Source organism: Bombina bombina, chromosome 12 (genome assembly GCF_027579735.1).
Source record: "Bombina bombina isolate aBomBom1 chromosome 12, aBomBom1.pri, whole genome shotgun sequence".
Taxonomy (NCBI): Eukaryota; Metazoa; Chordata; class Amphibia; order Anura; family Bombinatoridae; genus Bombina; species Bombina bombina.
The window spans coordinates 88,253,003-88,269,955 of NC_069510.1; the positions used below are offsets into that span (position 1 = coordinate 88,253,003).

The following is a 16,953-nucleotide window of genomic DNA, read 5'->3' on the forward strand; positions in this document are numbered from 1 at the left end:
GAATTATCTGCTCTTTCTTGTGAGTCTCCTTTTCTGATTTTTCATCAGGATAAGGCGGTGTTGCGAACTTCTTTTGAATTTTTACCTAAGTTGTGAATTCCAACAACATTAGTAGAGACATTGTGGTTCCTTCATTATGTCCTAATCCTAAGAATTCTAAGGAGAAATCGTTGCATTCTTTGGATGTTGTTAGAGCTTTGAAATATTATGTTGAAGCTACTAAGTCTTTCCGAAAGACTTCTAGTTTATTTGTTATCTTTTCCGGTTCTAGAAAGGCCAGAAAACTTCTGCCATTTCTTTGGCATCTTGGTTGAAATCTTTAATTCATCTTGCCTATGTCGGGTAAGAATCCGCCTCAGAGGATTACAGCTCATTCTACTAGGTCAGTTTCTACTTCCTGGGCGTTTAGGAATGAAGCTTCGGTTGTTCAGATTTGCAAAGCGGCAACTTGGTCCTCTTTGCATACTTTTACCAAATTCTACCATTTTGATGTATTTTCTTCTTCTGAAGCAGTTTTTGGTAGAAAGGTACTTCAGGCAGCGGTTTCAGTTTGAATCTTCTGCTTATGTTTTTCATTAAACTTTATTTTGGGTGTGGATTATTTTCAGCAGGAATTGGCTGTCTTTATTTTATCCCTCCCTCTCTAGTGACTCTTGTGTGGAAAGATCCACATCTTGGGTAGTCATTATCCCATTCGTCACTAGCTCATGGACTCTTGCTAATTACATGAAAGAAAACATAATTTATGTAAGAACTTACCTGATAAATTCATTTCTTTCATATTAGCAAGAGTCCATGAGGCCCGCCCTTTTTTGTGGTGGTTATGATTTTTTTGTATAAAGCACAATTATTCCAATTCCTTATTTTATATGCTTTCGCACTTTTTTCTTATCACCCCACTTCTTGGCTATTCGTTAAACTGAATTGTGGGTGTGGTGAGGGGTGTATTTATAGGCATTTTAAGGTTTGGGAAACTTTGCCCCTCCTGGTAGGAATGTATATCCCATACGTCACTAGCTCATGGACTCTTGCTAATATGAAAGAAATGAATTTATCAGGTAAGTTCTTACATAAATTATGTTTTATATATATATATATATATATATATATATATATATATATATATATATATATATATATATATATATATTTTTGGGTAATCTTAAATTACCCGGATAAAAACGGACATTACCCAATTGGCTGTGGGTAAAGCCTGATGTATGTTCATAAATACCCTCTGAGTGCGGAGTCACTGCATCAAACATACATAGCATGCACTGTAAATCCCCCATCTTCACTATCTTTTTTGCCACCGCCAAGCCCCCTTGTAAACCTCATTCCCCAAGGTTCACTTGTGGTGAATGCCAGAGGATCGGCAGGGGCCCCCCTTCAACCCCCAGGTGGAAGCAAAATAAATAAATAGTGTAGAAGGGGGAATTACAGGACATCAGATTTTACCAACAGCCGCTTGGGTAATGTCCTTTTTAAAAAATAAATAAAAAATAAGTAAGAAATCCAGGTAATCCTAGGATTACCCGGGTTTCTTACTTATTTTTAATTTATTTTTACAGCAATGTAAAATCAAAGGAATAAACTGTGATGTGTAACTCCTGGTATGGTTGTGATCTCACATTTGTGGCAAATGGAAATTACTGTTGGGGACTTGAATATACAGCATGGATCAGATTTTTGTGCCGTCCAAGGGGCTTCCTACATGCCCAAAGAAATGCCCACCAAGTGCCCCCCCACCAGCCACCCAGGATTTATAGGATACTCTCTCAGCGCACTGTTTAAATCCGTCTGTTAGTAGCCATTTGCAGGGTCTGCCAATGGAGTAATATGCCATTGTTAAGTAACCATGCTGAGCGGATATGCCTCAGAAAAATCACACAGCCCAGTGGGGCCTTACCTTGCCGTAGAACCCACTGACTTGATGGAGCGGGATGTGGTGTGTTCCCTGGTACAAGTTCTTCACCTCCTCATCTGGGACCGGCTTCAGGCCCCTAGCGCATGTGGAGGGAGGCAGATCACATACATATTAATTTTTAAGGTTAGGTGAACACACCACAAAAGAATTACAAAATGGCCAATAATGATCCTAAGCGGATAAAGTTAAAATCACAAAATCAGGTACAGGCAAGAATTTTCTTTCTTTTTTTGGGGGGGGGGGGGGTGGGTATGGTATGTGAGACCAAAGTAGAATACTACTAACAATATAATCCAAGATTTATTTATTTATTTTATTTCTAAAATTGTAACTGTAAAAGGGGATGAGTTAAATATAACTACTATTTACCCATCTATACTATAGACAACGTAAAGAAAGAATATATGATGGCAAATGACTTGGTCCTTATGGGAGAAGCAATACTCACCTGTACACGGTGCCCAGCTCAATGTAATGGTAAGCATCAATCTTCATCAGCAGACCCTGTCCAAGTCGAAGAAAAAAAAAAAATATATATATAAATTAAAATAAATAAAATTTTTATGGAAATGAAACCCAAGATTTTTCTTTCATGATTCAGATAGAGAAAACAATTTTAAACAACTTTCTAATTTGCTTCATTCTTTAGATATCCTTTCTTAAAGAAATAGCAAAACACATGGGTGAGCCAATCACACAAGGTATCTATGTGCAGCCACTGAGCCTATCTAGATATGCTTTTCAGCAAAGGATATTAAGAGAATAAAGCAAATTAGAAAGTTGCTTAAAATTACATGCGCTTTCTAAATCATGAAAGAAAAAAATGTGGGTTTCATGTCAAATCTCAACTCTGTCGACTGCCATAGTAAATAGTTCATGTACTAAATGTTATAGAACTCAAATTGTTTCACTAGGGTAACAAAACACTGCAGGTCATAGAATAGATGTGCCTTTAATTAAATTATAAAATATATGGCACACATGAACAAACAGTACGTTATTAGCTATGCACAGCCAGACTGTGGAGGTGGACTGCAGAGTCTTAGAAATCAACCTATCATTTTTTTTGTTTCCTCCATTTTTGTAATATTAAAAGGGACATGAAACACAATTTTTCTATTTCGTGATTCAGATAGAGCACACCATTTTAAACAACTTTTGTTCACTTGGTATCCTTCATTGAAAAGCATATCTAGGTAGGTCCAGGAGCTGCTTATTGGTGGCTGAATATATGCCTTATGTTATTGGCTCACCCATGTGCAATGCGGTTCCTTCAACAAAGGATACCAATAGAATTAAGCAAATAAGATAAAAAGAAGTAAATTGAAAAGTTGTTTAAAAACTGAAAGAAAAAAAAAAAGAAAAATGGTTTCATGTCTTTTTAAAGGGACAATCCAGTCAAAATGTAAAAAATGAATTACATCTTTGAATAGACAATAGAGATGTATTGGCAAAAATGTTTAGAGTAAAAGTTATTACCGTTTTAGTGTTAATATTTTTCTCTGCACGTGAAGCATAGCTAAATATTCTCAGTGCACCAGCATTTTAAATAATGCAGCTGCTCCGAGCACCAGTAGGGTTTGTATCATGTCAGCAATTAAAGGGACAGTCTACACCAGAATTTTTATTGTTTAAAAAGATAGATAATCCCTTTAATTACCCATTCCCCAGTTTTGTATAACCAACACAGTTATATTATTACACTTTTAACCTCTGCAATAAAATTGTATCTAAGCCTCTGCAGACTGCCCCCTTATTTTGGTTCTTTTGACAGACTTGCATTATCAGTGCCAACTCCTAGGTAACTCCACGGGCGTGAGCACAATGTTATCTATATGGCACACATGAACTATCTCCATCTAGTTGTGAAAAAAAATCAAAATGCATTCAGATAATAGGTGGCCTTCAAGGTCTAAGAGATTAGCATGAGCCTGCCTAGGTTTAGCTTTCAACTATTAATACCAAGAGACAAAGCAAACTTGATGATAAAAGTAAATTGGAAAGTTGTTTAAAATTACATGCCCTGTCTGAAAATGCTTCTATTCAAAACAGAGATGCATCCATGCCAATTCCAAGTTTGTCTGTAATGTCCCTTTAATGATCTAGGCTATAATATAAACTAATGTAATATTAGAATATCTGTATGATATATATTTGAACGATCACCTAAAATACAAAAAAGCCACACACACCACCACATTTAAAGGGACAGTAAAGTCACAAAAAAACGTTCATGATTTAAATAGGGCATGTAATTTTAAACAACTTTCCAATTTACTTTTATTACCAATTTTGCTTTGTTCTCTTGGTATTCTTAGTTGAAAGCTAAATCTAGGAGGTTCATATGCTAATTTCTTAGACCTTGAAGACTGCCTCTAATCGGAAAGCATTTTGACAGTTTTTCACCACTAGAGGGCGTTAGTTCACGTGTTTCATATAGATAACATTGAGCTCCGGCACGTGAAGCTCCTAAGAGCAAGCACTGATTGGCTAAAAATGTAAGTCTGTCAAAAGAACTGAAATAAGGAGGCAGTTTGCAAAAGCTTACATACAAGGTAATCACAGAGGTAAAAAGTATATTAATATAACAGTGTTGGTTATGCAAAATTGGGGAATAGGTAATAAAGGGATTATCTACCTTTTTAAACAACAACAATTCTGGTGTTTACTGTCCCTTTAAGTGTATAAAAACACACTGTCCAATGTTACTCAACGTGAGCAGGAAGATCCGCTTGGTAGAGGGCAGTTTGAGCAAGTTTGCATTATTTCTAAAGTTACATTTTGGGAGAGGAAGGAAACGCTTCTTTAAAAACATTGTGTGTCTTGTGCAAGACATTAGATCACACAATATTACACAATGACTCTAGTTTAAATCAATATATAAGACCTAGTATTGATTTGTTTTTACTAATTATCCACTGGTCCCGGCTTTGAAATCAGGTGAACATACTGACGGATCACGCAATTTCAATTTTTCACCAAGTGTTTACATCGAAAATTTCGTTCCAACCTAAGCACTTGCACCCCGGGCATGAAGGGGTTAAAAATAGTTTTACATGACACACCAGACTAACGACAGATAAGATTATTTGAAACAGGAACATTTGACTGTACCTTTGGTGCCAAGGATACATCATATTCTGCCAACACATTTTTTTACTAGATCCAAATTTTAACTAAAGTGGGACAAAAAGCAAAAGTATTTTCTTATAAACAGAAGAGACCAACGTCACCAATAAATACAATGAAAGAAAATAAGCAAACCTGCTGCCACATATTCCGGGATAGTCTAATCAAAAATAAACGTGCATGATTCAGATAGGGCATGCAATTTTAAACAACTTTCCAATTTACTTTTATAATCAATTTTGCCTTGTTCTCTTGGTATTCTTCGTTGAAAGCTAAACCTAGATAGGATCATATATGCTAATTTTTTAGTCCTTGAAGGACACCTCTTATCTGAATGCATTTTGACATTTTTTCACAACTAGAGGGTGTTAGTTCACGTGTGCCATATAGATAACATTGTGCTCAGGCCCGTGGAGTTACATAGCAGTCAGCACTGATTGGCTAAAATACAAGTCTGCCAAAAGAACTGAAATAAAGGGGCAGTCTGCAAAAGCTTAGATTCAAGGTAATTAGAGGGAAAGTGTATTAATATAACTGTGTTGGTTATGCAAAACTGGGCAATGGGTAATAAAAGGGATTATTTATATATTTAAACAATAAAAAAAGTCTGGTGTAGACTTTCCCTTTAAGAAGCAAAAACTGCTTATTTTTTTCTCTCGGCCCCCCCCCCCCCCCCGCTCAGATAGAGCATGCAATTTTAAACAACTTTCTAATTTACTTCCATTAACTAAATGTGCACAGTCTTTTTCTATTTAAACTTTTTGAGTCACCAGCTCCTACTGAGCATGTGCAAGAATAAGTGTTAATGCATTTGTGAATGGCTGATGGCTGTCACATGGTACGTGTATGCATTTGTGATTGGCTGATGGCTGTCACATGGTATATGGGGAGTGGAAAAAGACATAACTTTTAAAATTGTCAGAAAAAAAAAATCTACTACTCATTTGAAGTTCAGACTAAGTGCTATTGCATTGTCTTGTTATCTTGCATTTGTTTATTATGCAAATCTACTGTGTTGACTGGTCCTTAAAAGGGACATGCCACCCACATTTTTTCTTTTATGATTTAGAAAGAGAATGCAATTTTAAACATCTTTCTAATTTACTTCTATTATCTAATTTGTTTTATTCTCTTGATATTCTTTGCTGAAAAGCATATCTAGATATGCTCACCATGTGCATTGCTTTTTCTTCAATTAAGGATATTTAAAAAATGAAGCAAAATAAATAATGGAAGTAAATTGTAATGTTGTTTAAATTTCTATTCTCTATCAGAATCATGAAAGAAAGATTTTGGGTTTAGTGGCCCTTTAAGTTTTGCCGTGCAATGAAACACTGCAATTGGAGATTACAGGCAGACAGGTTCACAACTTGAAATGGTACATTTACCCTTCTGGAAACAAACAAGCATGCAGCTTTACTCTGCTAACACCGACACATATACAGTCGCACACAAAACCCAATAACTCATATTTTACCTTGTTAATGTCATAGTGCAGACCCCGCACAGCGAAATTAGGCATGTATTCGTACTTGCGGATCCCAGCAGGATACTAGATTTAAAGGGGTAAAAAATAGTTTTATTTAGATAGATAGTATACTGGAAATTTGTCTTAGAAACTAAGGTCAGGACTAGGACAGTGACATTTTACAAACCTTAAAATAGTCCAACATATACACCTGCTATAAACACAAATTTGATTTGAAATTAAACGGGACAGTGTAATGTAAAAAGTTATGTTCCTATATTATCCATTTTACCTGCTGAAGTGTATTAAATAGTTTACAAATTGTTCCTTTACCTCTATTTTTGTCATTTAAAATAGCTGTTTTTGCCCGTTAACAAAAAAAGCCACCTATACTTAAAATGTGATTACTGCAGTATTGGCTACAGAAAATTTATGGGTGGGAGATAAAAAGTACCACAATGATTGTTCTCAATTGTACTTTCTAGTCTAGATATTGACCTTCGGGTAAACTGACAAAAATAAGATAAGGCCTTTCTGTATAAAGAGATAAAATAACGATGACTGACACCCTGCAAGCTCAGCACATTTGAATGGGTTATAGTTTTGGTGAGTAATAACAGATATTTTACTTACAAAAATAAACTTAAAGAAGCAACATCCCATACATTTTATTCTCTGCAGAAGGTATTACAAGGCATTCTAACCAGATTAAGGCAAAACCAACTTTACATACAGAGTCCCTTTAAATTCCCAAAAAGTGCACATTTAGACAGTGGAAGAATCACTTTGGTGCATTTAAACAGAACAACATGGGAGATTAGCAACAACTGTATGTTCAAAATATCTCTTTAAAATCCTTATCAATTTAAGAACAATTTGATCAAATTAATAATATTTTAGCATTAAACACAAACACAATTAATTTAATCCCTGCTGCTTTTTTGTACTATGAAAATTAAACATCCCTACGAGTCAGTATTCTCTCCCTTCACTCTGGGTTGGCCAAAGTTGAATCTGAACTAAAACAAACAGCAAAAAGATGAAAAATATATTGTCTCAGCCAATTTCAGTTTTGGGATTTTTTTTTTTTCCTCATCTGTATCTTTATCCAAACTGATCACAGAATCCAAAAGTAATAGTGAACTGAAATCGAATTCGTTGAGAAGTCAGTCGTTTTTTTAATAGTTGGATTTTATTGTTCATTTTTGCCTTTGTCAGGTTTTGAAATTCTACTTTTTGATAAAATAGCTTCTGTTACTAAACCAACATTTTCTTGTCATGCTTCTAGATGTCTCTTTCCACCAACAGAGTTGTAGGAGTTGTCTATATCAGCCAATAATCTTTAGCATTAAAGTGATGAGCACCAATCAGCAAGCGCTACCCAGGTGCTGAACCAAAGATGGGCCAGTTCGCAAACTTACATTCCTGCTTTTTCAAATGAAGATACCAAGAGAACGAAGAAAAAAAAATGATAATAGAAGTAAATTAGATAGTTACTGCTCTATCTGAATCATTAAAGAAAACAAATTGAGTTCAGTATCCCTTTAAATCTGTCAGCGAAATACTTTAAACCGCTATGGTATTTATTTTTTCTAATAAATTATGATTTGAATCCATACTTCCTCCGTTTAGCACATTTTCTGTGGTCAGCGAGTGAGGACTCAGAACACATGAGCCGCTCTGCTACGGGCCATTATTCATTTTTTTACACAATGTGATTGGATGCCGCACAGGGGGAAAAAAAGCACTTGAGTGAGGGGCGGATGGAGGTACGATAAGAAAATGATCTATGAATAATGTATAACTTTCGTATGGCGCATAAGAACTGACGAGTGAACTTTGCAATAAAATTGAAAGTTTTTTTACGATTATTAAACGTAAACTGATAAATCTGCTTATCATCTCCACCCCTCAGAGGTGGAGGAGATAAATCATCCCTCCCCCGAACAAGAAAGTTTAGGGTGATTGACAGGCACTGCTATCGAGCGATTGGTAGATTTCACCACAAGTGACGATTGCAGGCAGATTGATGCTCTTCTAGAGAACTTGTCAACCTGCAGCCTTGGTACATTTTTCCCTTAATTGTGCCGTTTAAACTGTTAACACTTTGAGATTGTGATACAAAGCGCTCAACTATACATGTAAAATAACTTTATTATACTTAAAGTGAATGTAAAGTCACTCTCACCCTGGAACGCCATATTAATCCTTATTGAAAAAAAGCTGAACTTTAATTCATCATTTTCTCAGCAATCGTTTATATCATTAGTTTTTTACCGTAATATCGCTTTGTTTTAATTATTCCTCCGCCCGCTATCTTTACTGTTTGAGTGACAGATTAGGGTAAATAGAGTCTACCAATCATTGATCCCCCCGGGGGGGACCAACCCCTTTTTAAACACGTCAATTGTTCTTTATGCGTCTGCGTAACACCACAATTCCTATACTCAGCTTAGACGCACGGTCACGCGTCACACATGCCCAATATGTTTTTTTTTTCGATGTTAGAAAAATACTTACACAGTGATTTCGCAAGTCATAACGTAAGTAGGTCCGAGATATGCAGCTGCACGCGATGCCCCAATAGTATTCAATGAATGTAGTCTAGTCTACGAAATCGCCTTGTCACGCATGCGCTGTTGCAGGAGTAGACGGGAGCGCGCTTTGACAATACGTATAGAGCAGGTGGGACTGCTCTATACGTCACAGGGAGGAAAAGTAGGAAGTAGCGGCTGGGAGGAGCTAGACTCGATCACAGCAGCAAATTGGTGATAAAAAATTATCTATACGAATTTAAAAAAAAAAGTGGAGGTTTAACTAATGGACAGTAAGGGTCCTGAGGATTGGGTTTGGGAAACACTGCTATAGAACATAATAGCAGCCAATCAGGGCTTTAGTCTGCAGACAACAAGGCCAGTCCCTATCATAAAGTTAGTATAAAGTGAATTGTTTTGCAGCCAATAAGGGACAGATATGTAGCAGTTAGCCTTGAGTCAGCAGGTGCATTTCAAGTTCTGAGAATTAGAAATCGTCCCATTTTCAGAGCTTAACTACATGAAGGGGGGCATAAATGATGAAAGTTGTTTCATTTCACACAACTAAACATTTTATATATATAAAAAAAAAAATATCTAGTCTTCACTATCCCTTTAAAGTATACAAAAAAACAGAATTTATGCTTACCTGATAAATTACTTTCTCCAACGGTGTGTCCGGTCCACGGCGTCATCCATAACTTGTGGGAATATTCTCTTCCCCAACAGGAAATGGCAAAGAGCACAGCAAAAGCTGTCCATATAGTCCCTCCTAGGCTCCGCCCACCCCAGTCATTCGACCGACGGACAGGAGAAAAAAACAGGAGAAACTATAGGGTGCCGTGGTGACTGTAGTTAAAGAAAGAAATTCATCAAACCTGATTAAAAAACCAGGGCGGGCCGTGGACCGGACACACCGTTGGAGAAAGTAATTTATCAGGCAAGCATAAATTCTGTTTTCTCCAACATTGGTGTGTCCGGTCCACGGCGTCATCCATAACTTGTGGGAACCAATACCAAAGCTTTAGGACACGGATGAAGGGAGGGAGCCAATCAGGTTGCCTAAACGGAAGGCACCACGGCTTGCAAAACCTTTCTCCCAAAAATAGCCTCTGAAGAAGCAAAAGTATCAAATTTGTAGAATTTGGCAAAAGTGTGCAGTGAAGACCAAGTCGCTGCCTTACATATCTGATCAACAGAAGCCTCGTTCTTGAAGGCCCATGTGGAAGCCACAGCCCTAGTAGAGTGAGCTGTGATGCATTCAGGAGGCTGCCGTCCGGCAGTCTCGTAAGCCAATCGGATGATGCTTTTCAGCCAAAAGGAAAGAGAGGTAGCAGTAGCTTTTTGACCTCTCCTCTTGCCAGAATAAACGACAAACAGAGAAGACGTTTGTCTGAAATCCTTTGTTGCTTCTAAATAGAACTTTAAAGCACAAACTACATCTAAATTGTGTAACAAACGTTCCTTCTTTGAAACTGGATTCGGACACAAAGAAGGCACAACTATTTCCTGGTTAATATTCTTGTTGGAAACAACCTTTGGAAGGAAACCAGGTTTAGTACGCAAAACAACCTTATCTGAATGGAACACCAGATAGGGCGGATTACACTGCAAAGCAGATAACTCAGAAACTCTTCTAGCAGAAGAAATAGCAACCAAAAACAGAACTTTCCAAGATAACATTTTAATATCTATGGAATGTAGAGGTTCAAACGGAACCCCTTGAAGAACTGAAAGAACTAAATTCAGACTCCAGGGAGGAGTCAAAGGTCTGTAAACAGGCTTGATCCTGACCAAAGCCTGAACAAAAGCTTGGACATCAGGCACGGCTGCCAGTCGTTTGTGTAATAAGACAGATAAAGCAGAAATCTGTCCCTTTAGAGAACTCGCTGATAATCCCTTATCCAAACCTTCTTGGAGAAAGGAAAGGATCCTAGGAATTTTGATCTTACTCTATGGATTCCCTTGGATTCACAAAAACAGATATATCTTTTCCATATTTTATGGTAAATCTTCCTAGTAACAGGTTTTCTGGCTTGTATCAGAGTATCTATTACAGAATCCGAAAACCCACGCTTAGATAAAATCAAGCGTTCAATTTCCAAGCCGTTAGCTGAAGGGAAACTAGATTTGGATGTTCGAATGGACCTTGTACTAGAAGATCCTGTCTCAAAGGTAGCTTCCATGGTGGAGCCGATGACATATTCACCAGGTCTGCATACCAAGTCCTGCGTGGCCACGCAGGAGCTATCAAGATCACCGAGGCCCTCTCCTGCTTGATCCTGGCTACCAGCCTGGGAATGAGAGGAAACGGTGGAAACACATAAGCTAGGTTGAAGGTCCAAGGCGCTACTAATGCATCCACTAGTGTCACGACCTTATAGAAAAATCAAATTGTTCTAGAGAATAAGAAAAACTTCAAATTAGACCACAGCTGCTGAGATGTAATTTTATATTTGTATGTGGCTTAGGAACATGTGGGAAGCACATAATTTACCTAATAGGCAAAGTGGGTCCCAATTATATTCCTAAGCAGTTGTTATAAGTTTCAGGAATGAAAAGGTAAAATGCTTATAACTGTCACCTGAGAGAGTTCACAGAAATACAGCTAAGCTACTGTACTGAAACCAGCGTGGTAAAATGACAGAAGTTAAGGAGAATGTTAATTAAGCTGAGGTACAATTACTAAATATCAACTGAGAATCACTTGTGAAACTGAAAATAAACATAGTATCCCTTTTCAGATAAGCTGAGAAGAAAATACACGATAGTGCTTTACAAACAATTAAGCAGTGGTACTGAGTGTAATACTTAAGTATGGATAGTTGCAGATAATACGTATAGTTCGTAGACTTAAAGTAGGTTACCTTCAAAGTAAGCCAGATGGTTAGGTTTCAGATTTAGGTATAACTCCTAATACCCAGTTACGGGGTCCGGTAACGATGAGCAGAATGGCAATAGCCTGGATTGTCCGTTTCGTTGGCGTGTGACGTCACCGCGGATTGATCTAGTAGATCCGGCCGGAGTTGGAGTTGATATCGTAGGTGCTGGAATTGCCGAGTTGCGGCTAAGCGGCTTTAGAGAATTAAAAGGTCAGGTTGGTTTGAGCTGTAACTCACATAGGTGATAAGTATAGGTAATTTGAGGAGCGTGGAATTAGGTGTACTTCAATACCAAGCAATTTGCTAAGAGACTGATAGACCTTTATAGGAAACAGGAAGTGGGTAGGTCTGAAATTAAAGGGACAGCAGCTCAATGAACTGGTAAGCAAGTGATCGCTAAAGGGAATCCTGACAACTAGAGTCGCCTTGGGATCCCTGGATCTGGACCCGTAGCAAGGAACCTTGAAGTTCTGACGAGACGCCATCAGATCCATGTCTGGAATGCCCCATAATTGAGTCAACTGGGCAAAAATCTCCGGGTGGAGTTCCCACTCCCCCGGATGGAATGTCTGACGACTCAGATAATCCGCCTCCCAGTTTTCCACTCCTGGGATGTGGATCGCAGATAGGTGGCAGGAGTGATCCTCCGCCCATTTTATGATTTCGGTCACTTCTCTCATCACCAGGGAACTCCTTGTTCCCCCCTGATGATTGATGTAAGCAACAGTCGTCATGTTGTCCGATTGGAATCTTATGAATCTGGCCTTTGCTAGTTGAGGCCAAGCCCTGAGAGCATTGAATATCGCTCTCAGTTCCAGAATGTTTATCGGGAGAAGAGACTCTTCCCGAGACCATAGCCCCTGAGCTTTCAGGGAGTCCCAGACCGCGCCCCAGCCCACTAGACTGGCGTCGGTTGTGACGATGACCCACTCTAGTCTGCGGAAGCTCATTCCCTGGGACAGGTGATCCTGGGTTAGCCACCAACGGAGTGAGTCTCTGGTCTTCTGATCTACTTGAATCACTGGAGACAAGTCTGTATAGTCCCCATTCCACTGTTTCAGCATGCACAGTTGTAATGGTCTTAGATGAATTCGCGCAAAAGGAACTATGTCCATTGCTGCAACCATCAACCCTACTACTTCCATGCACTGAGCTATGGAAGGACGTGGAACAGAAGTTTTGACTTTCTGACATCTGTCAGGAAAATCTTCATTTCTAAAGACCACATACTCTTCACCATCTCCGTGGAGATGCTGCCTGTGCAACGGCAAAGAGAATGACTGGGGTGGGCGGAGCCTAGGAGGGACTATATGGACAGCTTTTGCTGTGCTCTTTGCCATTTCCTGTTGGGGAAGAGAATATTCCCACAAGTTATGGATGACGCCGTGGACCGGACACACCAATGTTGGAGAAAGATCATTTAGATTTTGACAAACCCTTAAAGGGACACAAAACCCAAATGTTTTCTCTTTCATGATTCAGATAGAGCAGCAATTTTAAGCAACTTTCTAATTTACCCCTATCATCAATTTTTCTTTGTTCTCTATGTATCTTTATTTGAAAAAGCAGGAATGTAAGCATAGGAACCAGCCCATTTTTGGTTCAGAATCTGGGTAGCGCTTGCTGATTGGTCGCTACATTTAGCCAGCAATCAGCAGGTGCTACCCAGGTTCTGAGCCAAAATTGGACAGCCTCCTATACTTACATTCCTGCTTTTTTAAATAAAGATAACAAGAGAACTAAGAAAATGTTATAATAGAAGTAAATTAGAAAGTTGCATGTTCTATCTGAATCATGAAAGAAAAATGTGTCCCTTTAAAAAACAAAACAAAAAACACAAGTACACAGGTATATTATTTATAGCTCTATTATTAAACACATACAATTTGTTCAGCTAACCTGACATTCCATCTCGAGTTTAAACAACACCGGATTGTTTTAAGCGACTGAGCTCACCTTGTACTGTTCCACAAGAAAGTCCCTGGCAGTGTTGAAGATCATGGAGTGCAGGGCATTGGAGTAGAGGGCCAGTGTGTAATCGTAGTCAAAGCCATAGATCTCTATATCCCCGAAACCCACTTCGTTATTGGCATAGATCGTTGAGGAATTCAAGAGGTTGCACACGCCAGGAGGAAGCAGATCTGAAATCAGATAGACCACTGGTTATCGTACAGTGATACATACGTATATCAGATTAATACTAGTAAATAAAGAAATGTAATGAAACATTTAGGTAACATAAGGGTTAAAAGCCCTGTGCGGGCTGAAGCACTGGCCGATTTTTATCTGATCCTGCATCGGGTTGATAACTGGAGGATTATCACTGCGCTACAACGATACATGGTTTTTTTTATGCTCTTATTCTGTTTAGTTACATTTGTTTAAAACTATATTTTGGCCACACTGATCAGAATCTTTGTAATACATTAAAATGTGTAATATGATACACCCGTCTATTTAAATTTAAAGGAACATCGTAGGGTAATACTAATATTGAGTTTCCTATCCCTTTAAACGTGCACGATTCTGATAGAGCATGTAATTTTAGGACACTTAAATTTACTTCTATTTTCAAATGTGTTTTGTTGCCTTGGTATCCCTTGTTGAAAAAATATGCACATATTCTACACTAGTGGGAGCTAGCTGCCGATTGCTGCCTGCACACATTTGTCTCTTGTGATTGGCTGACTAGATGTGTTCAGCTAGCTGCCAGTACTGCAATGCTGTTCCTTCAGCAAAGAATAACAAGAGAATGAAGCAAATTTAATAGAAATAAATTGGAAAGTTGTTAAAAAAAAAAAATTGTATGTTCTATCCAAATCATGAAATACATTTTTGAGGTTCCCTGTTCATTTAATCCCTTCTAGGGGATTAAACAAAAAGTCAATGTAACACTCTGGGAACATCCCAAGATGAGTTCAGAGCTTGTAATTGGAGTACTGTATACGCATGTATGCCTACACATGATTGGTTCACTGGCTATATCCTCATCTCATAGGAGCAAAAAACATTAATGTATGCAACCCCTTTTTCAGGAGTGAAACGTATAGTAAAAAAAGAAAATTAACAAAATAATTTTATTTTACGCTCAAATATCACTGTAAAGGGGAAAAAAATGAAAACTAAAGATCACCATTCGCAGATTAGCATTAACATGCAATATAAATATTTAAAATGCACTGCAATGCTCTAAAGCAGATGCCGTTTGGTGGCTATGCATATATGCCTTGTGCCATTGGCTCACACAAGATGTGTTAAGCCACCTCCCTGTTGTGCATTGCTGATCCTGACCCTACTCTTCAACAAAGAGCAAAACCAAAATAAATTTGACAAATTTGATAACATAAGTAAATTGGGAATTTAGTTAAAATGTTATGCTCTGTTTGAATCCTGAAAGTGAGTTTCAACAAAGGGGGTTATTGGTGGCTACATACATATGCCACCTCTAATTAGTTCACCAGCTGCAATGTGTTACAACTTTTTTTAAACATAGCATGCTTATAATTGAACTAGAGCATTTTCCTTTATTTAAAATAAATAATCTAATTGTATTAACACATAACCATAAATAAGGTTTTCGTCAACATTATGTTAACAGTTGTTATAAAATGTACACACACAGTTTGAAAATATAGACTGAAATCCTGTAATCACAAGAAACATTTGAATAACAGTTCTAATTACAGGAGCTCAAATACTTATTTTGAATCAATGAATTCAAAACACACAGCGCAAATTGTATCTTGAAATAAAACCTAATATGTAGGGAACATTCAGGGTAAAATATAGAGCACTATTTAAAAACAACAACATTTACCATGAATTTTATTATTGTGTGAATAATCACTGCAAGGTTTATACACAGTTACCAACAAATATTTGTGCAAACAAGCAACGTAGGATGAAAAACAAACAAACAAGGCACTGTCAGTCTAATCACATTTGTTGTAATGAACAACAAGTCTGTATAGATGTGTACAGAAGGGGATGCTGGGTAACCCTTTACATCATAGAGGCTTGTTCCACATTAGTGTACCAGGTCTGGTTCATAAATCAATGGGCACTTCTTAAAGGGACAATACAACAGTTTATCTATCCAGCAGTTCTTGCAGTGTAAAGGATTAATTTACACTACCACATGGCATAGATTAGTCAGACTGCACCCCCCCCCCCCCCTGCACAGATCATTCTTGGTTTAAATGTGTTTGAAGTGTAGAAGAGGGAAGTCCTCAGACATTCCTTTATGAAAAACACCCCCCCCAAACCAGCAGGGGGGGATACTGCAGGAAAACATTATCATGCTTTTTAAGCTGAACAACTATATTATTTTCACACAATTCGTATAGCTGCAGTTTAATAGTTATTTGTGACAAGACAAAATTGCAGATGGCTTGGCACCTATGTAGCATGTATATAAATCATTTGCCAGCCTCTAAAGATAAAGTATAATGTGCTTCTCAATTACCTGCTCGGCTCCTAAATTTGATATCAGTTTGTCAATCAATGAGAGTTTTTAGGGTAATAATAATGTTACAAAATGTAAAATGTTATTAACTTAAAAGGAACATGAAACCCATTTTTTCTTGTTTCATGATGTAGATAGAGCATACGATTTCAAACAACTTTCCATTTTATTTCTATTATCTAACTTGTTTAGTTTTCTTGGTATCCTTTGTTGAAAAAGGATACATGGGTAGTCTCAGGATCTGCTGATTGGTAGCGCAACATATAATGCCTTCAGCTAGCTCCCAGTAGTGAATTGCTGCTTCTTCAACCAATGACACCAAGAGTATGAAGCAAGTTAGAAAACAGAAGTACGTTGGAGAGTTGGTTAACATTGTATTGTCTCTCTGAATCATAAAAGAAAAAAAAAAAATCTGTGTTTCATGTCCCTTTAATGTAAAAAAAAAAAATCATTTAATCCCCATAAAAGGAGATAAATACATATAAATTACAGGGCTAAAAAAATTAGGGGCACTGTATAAATATATGATAGAGTACCCAGCAAGCTTC

At 37.6% G+C, this 16,953-nt stretch overlaps 1 protein-coding gene across 1 annotated transcript in view; it reads right to left on the reverse strand.

The window, feature by feature from the left end:
- The window catches only part of LOC128642761 (5'-nucleotidase domain-containing protein 2), a 101,543-nt gene that overhangs the window by 74,514 nt on the left and 10,076 nt on the right, over positions 1 to 16,953 (reverse strand). Inside the window, exons 2-5 of the mRNA XM_053695556.1 lie at positions 13,897 to 14,081; positions 6,534 to 6,608; positions 2,376 to 2,431; positions 1,910 to 2,003 (exon numbers count right to left, since the gene is read on the reverse strand). Of these exons, the coding sequence (XP_053551531.1) occupies positions 1,910 to 2,003; positions 2,376 to 2,431; positions 6,534 to 6,608; positions 13,897 to 14,081 (410 nt within the window). The remainder of the gene's footprint in view (positions 1 to 1,909; positions 2,004 to 2,375; positions 2,432 to 6,533; positions 6,609 to 13,896; positions 14,082 to 16,953) is intronic.